This window comes from Triticum aestivum, chromosome 7D (genome assembly GCF_018294505.1).
Source record: "Triticum aestivum cultivar Chinese Spring chromosome 7D, IWGSC CS RefSeq v2.1, whole genome shotgun sequence".
In the NCBI taxonomy this organism is placed as follows: domain Eukaryota; kingdom Viridiplantae; phylum Streptophyta; class Magnoliopsida; order Poales; family Poaceae; genus Triticum; species Triticum aestivum.
Genome location: NC_057814.1, coordinates 58,702,598 through 58,711,974, shown reverse-complemented (window position 1 = coordinate 58,711,974; position 9,377 = coordinate 58,702,598). Strand labels below are relative to the sequence as shown.

General features: G+C 42.7%; 1 protein-coding gene across 1 annotated transcript; it reads left to right on the top strand.

Moving 5' to 3' along the window:
• Nucleotides 1-4,784: 4,784 nt before the first annotated feature.
• On the top strand, nucleotides 4,785-8,693 carry LOC123168907 (uncharacterized). The gene is made up of 6 exons (XM_044586767.1): nucleotides 4,785-5,066; nucleotides 5,149-5,341; nucleotides 5,601-5,796; nucleotides 6,168-6,371; nucleotides 6,894-7,244; nucleotides 7,335-8,693. The coding sequence occupies exons 1-6, from the start codon at nucleotides 4,839-4,841 to the stop codon at nucleotides 8,302-8,304; spliced, it is 2,142 nt and encodes a 713-aa protein (XP_044442702.1). The 5' UTR covers nucleotides 4,785-4,838; the 3' UTR covers nucleotides 8,305-8,693.
• The last annotated feature ends 684 nt before the right edge of the window (nucleotides 8,694-9,377 follow it).

The window sequence follows — 9,377 nt, the reverse complement described above, 5'->3', positions numbered from 1 at the left end:
GAAGGGCCCGTGGATTGCGGGTTCTGGACGAAGGCCCAGTTCGGGAGCTTACTTGAAGAGGAGGTAAGAAGGAAAGAAGTTTTCTTTTTTCTTTTTAAGCAATGGAGAAGGTGGGTGAGATAAGGGATGGGAGGTTCGAAAAGTTACTTTTGACTCCTGAGCTCTAGTGACCCCGTTATTATTGAAAAAAAGTACCACATTGTACAAGTTTTCAAAAACTCCGTGGATGGATCCAATGATGCATGCTACAAAAAATCCGTATATTTTGAAGATTTGAAAGCGTGTATACTCAAATCCACACGTCTGTCGTTTTCGTGTAGCTTTGAATATAAAGTTTTCCAAATTGAGATTTTGCGCGTTTGTGGGGTACGTCGGTGACAACATGCAAGATTTTTTTTTTCTAGATTTTTGAAAAATTGATTTTGATTTATTTTTTTAAATAGAGAGACCATTGGAAGCAAGATTTTACTTTCTCATCATGGCATAACTCGTTCAGTACGTTGGCTGGGTTATATCATCTACGCATCATGATTGGGGCCACACACACAACACACATTCATCTCCCTTCCATGCGAGTCCCACTCGCCTTCCATCTAATTCAAGAGAACATCATCAATCGTAGGTACAACTGTGACATCCTTCCCTCCTTGAAACAATTATCCCTCCCAGATTTGCACCAATAAAAAACAATGGTGTAGCCCTTCGTACTCCTCCCACATCGCGGAGTCATGTGGTAGAGGCCACAATTGCACCTGGATCTGCACCACTGCGTTTTTACCCTTTTTTTATGAGGCAATCATCCAGGATATAAAGCGAGGAACAGAGGCGCCGTTGTAAGGCCATCAGGTGGCTGCAGCTCAGAGAAGACACGTCTATAGCTTAGCGGTGAACGGCTTGATCTGCGACACATGGAAGACCGGTGCACATGGTCGTCTGGTGGCAACTCCAACCTGTAAGGCTGACATGCTCTGCAATCTTGAAAGGTTCAAAGAACTTGAAGGAGATCTTCAGGCACGTATGTTTGACCACAATAGACTGGGAATGCATTTTGAGCTTGAGGAGGACCATCTCACTCACAGAAAAATTGGCGCTTGGTGCGACTGTGATCAGGAAAGTGCATGCAGCCCCAAGAGTTCTTATGTGGAACTCAAATGAAGCATGCTCTAGCTTATATGTTAGGCTTTGAAGGATCAAGATCTTGAGAAGTTGATTACAAAAAAAAATCAAGATATGGATCTAAGTCGAGGTCATGATGTGATACTCATGTGGCCCTCAGACATCACCTCCTCAAGTCCAACTACGTCACCGAGTACTTCAACAATATCCATTGGCCCCTTGACAAAAGCTAAAGCTTACGAGCCGAGGTGACTCTATTTCTGAACACGTGTGACTTTTCACCATGTATGAATGGCTTGTTAACTCAAGTGGATACATATGTGTACTTAGGTATCCACAAGAACCACTACAGGTGTTGGTGGAGGTTGAAATCGAGGGAGGAAAAGATAAGCCCATGAAAAAGGACAGAAGAGTCACTGCAACCAGCGCGAACAAACCGCGAATAAATCACGGACTATTCTTTCCTCCCACGTCTCGCGTCCTTCCCTCTCCTCCCACGTCCAGAGCTCCTTTGCATGAAACCTTCCCTCTCCTCCCGCGCCCCCACCGCGTCCACATCTAGCGCTCCTCGACCCCACCCCCTCTCATCCACGATAACGATCGGAATTGGTTTGAAATTTGAACATTAGTCTACTATGATTTCAGTTTTTTGGGCAGTTCAAATTTGAACAAATTTTGATAAAGTTTGAAATCTTGTTTTCTCTTTGCTCCTTGTTCAAAATTGGCTGAAATTTAAACATTAAACTTTTTTAACAGAAAGATTCTAAGGGAACCCCCTATAGTAATTGCTGCAACAAACCCAAATTCTAAGTACCATGCTTTGACCTGGGTGGGTGGAAAGGCATCAGCCCCTTTCCACCACTAGGCTATGTTTTAGTCTGCTGAACAGTAGACTATTATGATTATACTTGTCTTTCTGTAACGTTCAGAATTTTCCTACGCAGGTTAGTTTTTGGTCATTTTTTGGCATTCATACAAGATTGCATGGGCTACTAACATTTTGATTTTTTACATATCTTGTATACCCTCACATTTTTATCATATGATAAAAATACATCATCAAATTAAGTGTATGCCATTTTGTCTAGAGACGAAGCAAAGATGAGACATATGATCAATTGCAATCTAAGGTGAGGCATTTTTGCCTAGACAAAGTAAGGATGGGAAAATGATGGGAGCTCCTATATGGCGCTTACAACGCTACTACATCAACCAACGCCTAAGCAGACGCCTTAATGGGCCGCGGCACAAAAATAGCGATTGCCTCGCTCGGGTCGCTCGATCCCTCCTAGTTGCTGGTCTCTGTTTAAACACGACCATTGACCATTGACCAGTCATTGATCATCGACTTTTCATAAAAAAATCATGAATCTGAAAATGCGAATTCGGAAAAAGTTCACAAAATTTAGAAAAAAAAGTTCTTAAATCTAGAAAAAGTTCACATTTTCTTATATAAAAGTGCATAAAAGTTAAAACGGTTCACCATTTTGGAAAAAGTTCGTAAATTTGAAAACTTTTTCAACAAATTGAGAAAAACCATGATTGTGAAAAAAAATTCACCAAAAATTGAAAAAGTTTTATGATTCTGAAAAAAAAGTTTGCAAGTTAGAGAAAGAGTTCGTAGATTTGAAAATGGTTCACAAATTTGAGGAAAAATCTCATAATTTTGAAAAAATTCATGGATTTGAGAAAAGTTGATGAGTTTTGAAAACTTCCACAAATAAGAAAATATAAACAAAAAGAAAAAAAGAAAAGAAAAACAGAAACAAAAGGTGAAAAAAACAAAAAAGGGAAAAAAGATAAACCAAAAAACAAGTGAAAACGGTGCAAAACAGGAAAAATACCACCCGAAAAAAACGAAAGAACCTACAAACCCGACAAAATAAAAACATACATGGGCCGGTCCTTCTTCTACCTAGTGCCGTGACCTGGACAGTTAACAAAATCTATATCTAATAATAAAGGACTATTCGTTTCTCTATTTTTTCCATACATCATTTCGTTGCATGTAGCGTTTTGCCTAAAAAGAAGCGGTGTTTCGTAGTTCGATTATGTAAATCCATCGCTCGCGATGGTACTCCCGTCCGCCCGCATACATACTCCTCGTCCTTTGCCTAAACTAAGGAGCAGCCCTGTTGGGCCTTTTTCAGGGGTCATAGAACTGGACCACGCCGGGCCAAAACCAAAAAATGCTACCATGGAGGATCAAACTCTTATGGCCTCCCTTCGGTTCACAAGGGTTCAACCAATTCACCTAGCTTTTATTGTGCTAAAAGACATGATTCACTTATTAATCAATAGTCTCACCTCTTTGTTTTACACTGGATCTCACCAATTTATATATGTCCGCGGTTACATAATTAATAAGCCCCTTTGAATGAAGGAAAAATATTATGATAAAACAGGATGATGTGTGGAGCATGTATGGCTGATTGGCTCCGATTTAAGCCGGACCATGAAAATATTTATGGGATGGTATAGACTGAGACCAAAATATTTCATGGCTGATTGGCTGTAACTTAAGCGGGATTGTGGGAAAAAATTATTCCAAGAATAGGCTGGGCAAAGTTGATCTTCAAAGAAGAGAACATGACCAGTGACGACCTGCGGGATATTGAATCAAATCATGCTTTGATTCATGTGGCAATGTCTGCCCATTTAGTATTGGGCCGTCATCCCATGGATTACGTGTATGAGGTGTGTGTGAGGCGTGGCGTGGCCTCACGTCTTGGTGCTGCCTCGTAAATGCACACGCTTTTTTTTTGAACAGGGGATTACCCTTTTCCATTACTGCAACATAACGGAAATACAGCAGTCCAAAGAGAGGAGAAAAGGGGAAGCGAGTCCAACGCATCGCCGGGAAACCCACTGTGAGCACTCCGTCATCGAGATTACTCACCGGGGCGAAAACTCGACGACACCTAATCTCAGTAGCTAGAATCCAGGACCTAAAGCCCCAAAAGAACACAAGATAGATGGCTCGCAACAGCTGAGCAACAAAAGTCCATTCCCGCACAGGGGGAAAGCAATTCAAACATCTAGCTAAACCATGGGGTAGCATCTTCAACAAATCGGCATGCCGATTCATCATGGTTCGCCGCACAGATTCTCATCATCATCGACGCGTTCTCCTTCAGCATCTTTGCCCCGTCCCTCATGGTGGCCACGCCATCTTGCTTCAACAGTCTTGCCCAGTAACACATTAGAGCACAGGCAGAAAAGACACATTCAAAATGATTTGTAAGTGGTTTAAACTCGAAGGTAGCTCTATTGCGACAAGACCATATCGCCCAACACACAGCAGCAATCCCCGTTGTATAAAACTTTTCCCATCAGGGAAGAACGTATAGCACCATGCATAAGCTTGCCAAATGTTATCAGAACACATTAAATGCACGCCTTGCTCGACCAGTTGTCGTCTTTCACCAATGCATGAGAAGGGTTCGGTCAGAATCAAAATGGAAATCTATTTTTTCGTTGCAACGGGCTTTTTTGCTAGTAGCATATATATGACGCTTAAGGCACGAAAGTAGGACTTCAGGCAAATGATGAGTTGGCTCGAGAGATGGCCCGCGCACCTGGGCAGTTGGGCTTCCAAGCCCATCTCCAGCTAAACCGAAGCACAAAAGCCCACTTTGCCGTTCTCTCTTCCCAGGCTTCGGATTTCCCCCTCTACCTTTGCGCGCCGTCGACGTCGCCGTCGGGGCGGCAAACCCAAAAAAATGGCGCCTCCTCCCCTACACGACCTCACGCACCTGCTCGCCGAGGTGGCCTCCCGCCTCGCCCGCCCTCCCGGCGGCGCGGGCCCCTCCTCCGCGGCCGGCGACTCGCTCTCCGCCAACGTCTCCTCCCTCGCGGCGGCCCTCAACCCCGGCGCTGCCGCCCCTGCCTCCTCCGGAACCAGGGTCCTCGACGCCGCGCTCTCCCTCATGTGCTTCGACCCACAGGAGGCAATCCCCCCCTCCCCCCAACCTCCTTGCCCTCCCCGCGAGCCTTGGTTGGTGCTGATGTGCGTTCGCATTGCATTTGCAGGTGGATAGGGCTCGCCTGGACTGCCTCGTCCGCACCGCCGTCTCCGCGCTCTCCGACTCGGCCTCGTGCCGAGTGGCCCGGACCGACGACCGCGCCGAGATGCTCTGCGTCGGGAGCTCCGTCTCGCCCCGGGACTGCCGCGAGCTGGTCCGCTCCTGCGCCGCCCTCGTCGAGAAATTGGGGGGCCGTGATGGTGAGATTTCTCCCCTTCCTATGTTCTCCCCGAATAGCATGCAGTAGACTGCAATGCTGCCACTTCCAAATGAAACTGCCACTTCCAAACAAACTTTAGGAGGCTGATGTATTATTAATCATTCAGATCTACATTCCTTGCAATTCAGTGCTCACTTCATGAAATTTTGTGTTCGCCCTCTCACTTCCTCAGGCTGTAGGTTAACAGTATGTTACTTGTTTCTGTTGATGTTCATGTATTGTGGCTTTCTTTTGTGCAGTTGCGGGGCATTCCTATGATCTGTTGCACGCTGCTGTGAAAACAGCCCTGTTATCCCCTCGTTACCAGTGTCTCTTTCCTTCGCCATATTACAGAGAAGATGGAGAAAGCAGTTGCGAGATGGGTACCATTTCTCTGGATGTAACAACACATCCATCTTATCAAGTGCTTCCAAGTGATGGCTCAATCCCGCCGAGGTATGCTTGGGACAGTTATACATGGACTAACATAGTACTAGCATTAGCTTTAAGGATGTTGTATGATATTCGTTTACATTGAGCTGTCTTCTAGTGATGTTTTGGCTGCGAACATGATATAGAGTAATAGCAATATATGCTAAAGTCCAACTGGATTCCCAGAAATGTACATTGATCTTAACCCTCTCTTATAAAAATAATTGTACTGTTTTGCGAGTAATACAATCTTGAGTTATTGGCACTTTTTTTTACCTTGTCTGTGCTTACATTAGGTGATCCTTTATCCTGTTGCCTAATTTGAGAAAAAAAATCCTGCCATTCTTTTACGTATTTTACTGATCTGTTTTGCATTTTTGGTTTGTGTGTGGCAGGGTCCATTTGTGGCATTACGACCCATCAATTCTGAAACATGATCTTTCAGAGATGCTACGAGAAGCAATTACAAGGCCTTTGCTTTGTCTGAGAAAAGAATTACATGATCGGGTAGCATGGCGTGTGATTGTAATATGCTTAGTTTGCTCCCCACCAGCGTTCTTGGAGATGCGGTCATTATTCCATATATGGTTTCTTGCGACGTAACTTCACACCTCATAATACTTGTACTAGCTTCTCTATTTTTTGTTTGTGACTCTGAGTTTGTTGTGTTTATGTCAGTTGGCATCTCGAACCATTTTCACACTTGCAATTAAACTTGCACACAGCGCAATTAAAAGTGTTATGTCTTGAGCCTGCAACTAGCAAAGTTGAAGTTCATTATTAGAAAATAGGGTAATGTGCACGGCCAAGTGAACTCTTGAAAGCTTGGATTTAAACTACCTCAAACCTGAATTAACAGATTCATGTTCTGTATCACATTAAAATTCATCATCTGTTAGTTATTTAATCTTCTGTAAATGGAAACTTTATTAACCAGAGAGTTAATTGTTTAATCTTCTGTAGCATTCCTTCCTCCTGTTCTAAATGGTATACCCACAGCACTATTATGGATCCACACGGTTCTGCATCTTGTCTTAATGCATTACACATTCTGGGCTTCTTGTTTGTGGAGATTTCTTTTACAATTTTTACTTATTCATGTATATTATTTCTGATTGCAGGGGTATGGGTTCTGTGCTAGGACTTTGCACAGCAGTGGTATCATCAGTAATAGATCTTCTTCTCGAGCCTATGGGATGGGGAATATCCATGGAACTGGGACAGAAATTTCCCTTTACACATGCTTATTTCCCAAGCCAACAAAGGGATTTGCTTGCCATACTAACTGGACCCATATCATGCAGACGATTTTTGGATCTTGTTTCTTACATAGAAGTTACGGTTTTCTTGGGTAAAACAAGCAGCGACGACTCTTCATGGAAAAACATACAATCACAACCACCAAAAGGGTCACACTTTGGCAAGAAACAACCATCAAAAGGATTGGTCAAATTCATATACAGTTCTGCTTGGTATGCTTATTAACATGCAAACAATAATATCCAGATATTTAGCATGCTGTTCAACTCAAAGCTAATTGCTCCTGCTCTGTGGTGCTGCAGGTTGACAATTACGAACTTCCCTACCTGGTTCAATTTTGCCACTGCTCTACTATTTCACCAGGAAGGTTCACAAGGTTATTTATCAGAAGTATTATCTGAGGAGAAAACTGCTGAATCAATAAGCGATATCAGTCTTGCTCAGAGGGCAGCATTTTACCTTTCGTGGGTGTTATGCCCTTCTAATGTTGATGAATGCCAGTTGCTAGCTAAAAATATGGTGGAGTTATCACATTCTTGGGCCAGGAACAACAAAAGACGCCCAAGTTATGCACACCATACCAGTACAGTAAATCACAGGAGGAAACTGCGAGTACCCACAGTTCGGGATACAGAGAAACTTAATGTGTCAACCAACCCTGTCAGTTCCCTTATCAAAGATTTTGATGATCGCTGTGTGAAGTTTTGTCGCATAAGTGCTGTCAGTCAAGTGCAAGGTGCAGAACAATTAGACGTCCCTCTCTCATGCCCTAATTTTCTGCATCTACGGGTTCCTTTAGGGGTGTTGCTTGTGTCCTCTGCTTGTATTAGTGAGCAAGACTGTAACGTGCTTCTGCACTACGCAAGCACTGGTCTGGTTATGGAGTCAAAGGAAGGGCAGACAAAAAGGAAAGATCAGGCTGGCAATGATGTTTTTTCATCTAGTCGTGGAGGTTCTAGTGAAAGATGGGCTTTAAGTGGTGCATGTCTCATCTTTGGCTGGCTTGACATTATTGAGGATATGTCCGCAGTGATCTTTGAATGTGAAGATACATGTCGTCATTTTGTCAGTCAACTCAGAACCAAGACAGGCCCATACCTGCTGAAGTGTGTAAATTTATTGCTGAATGAGGCGGGCCATGATAAAGATTTTGTAATCGATCTTCGCGACAAATTGTTAAACTGGACTAATAAAGGGCAGCGTTTTGATGGTTGTGAGGCATTCAAAGACGTCATCGTTCAAATGAACGCAAAAATTCAGCCCTCTTCATAGCAGTGATCAGGGATTTTATGTAACTGTGATTGTGTCCGGATGGGTTCCTGGTCTCCTTTTGGTGACTGTACGGCTGGACGTGAACTGTGGAGTTAAAACATATCCATTCAGCTCTTGGTCAATCTTATCAGAATTCTGTACAAGAAGTCCTAGCTGTTCAAGCAGTGCAACTGTACAAGCAATTCTGATCAGTTCTACCCATGTAGATAATGTTGTAAAGTAGCATCTGTCAGGTTTAGATATTGTAAAGTAACATCTGTCAGGTCTTGATAGTGTAGAGTAGCATCTTAGAGACATAAATTAGGCCATGCAAAGTAGTAATACTGTATTCATGTGCAAATTTATCTGTCGGCTCCATTCTGAATGTTTCCAGTTCATTTCTTCTGTCATGGCTAAATAGATTCTTGTGTTTGAATTATAGAAATTAAATGGTTGTAGTCATCAGTTTATATTTAGTACAGCTATCATCAGTTACTATAAATTTCCTACCCGTTTGCAGGAGATATTTGATATTCTTATCTTGACTGAGCAACTGATGTATATTTTACATGACATGCACAATTGCACATGTTACTCTGCATCTCTCTACTTCTCTTGCTGCTGCACTGCAGTTACTGAGCCAACTATTCTTGATGTGCACTAACTACTTCACTGTACCTGTTCCAGTGCAAGCATTTGGTGTTGCATTATTGCAGCTTTGAGCTGCGTGGGTGATCGAACTGCTTTTGTAATGGAAATGACCTCAATATACTTTCCTATTTTACTCTTATCTTCTGGTCTGCCTTTTTTATGGTCCTATAAAGCAATTTGTAACCACGTTGGTAAACTTTATCATTTTCTTTGCTGTGCAGATTGCAGACCACCGAGAAAAAGGAAAAGTCAAACAAAATTAAGGAAACTTCACCCAAACAATGGAATCACAGTTTGATTTAGTTTGTTAGTGCTATTTGTGCCATACAGCAGTTCCAGGTAATTTATTTCTGAAATTAGTTTTCTTGAGTTAATGTTTCCTCTTAATTATATATTTCAACTTTGTTACTCGGCAATTAGGTATGGTCAACTAAGACATTGAT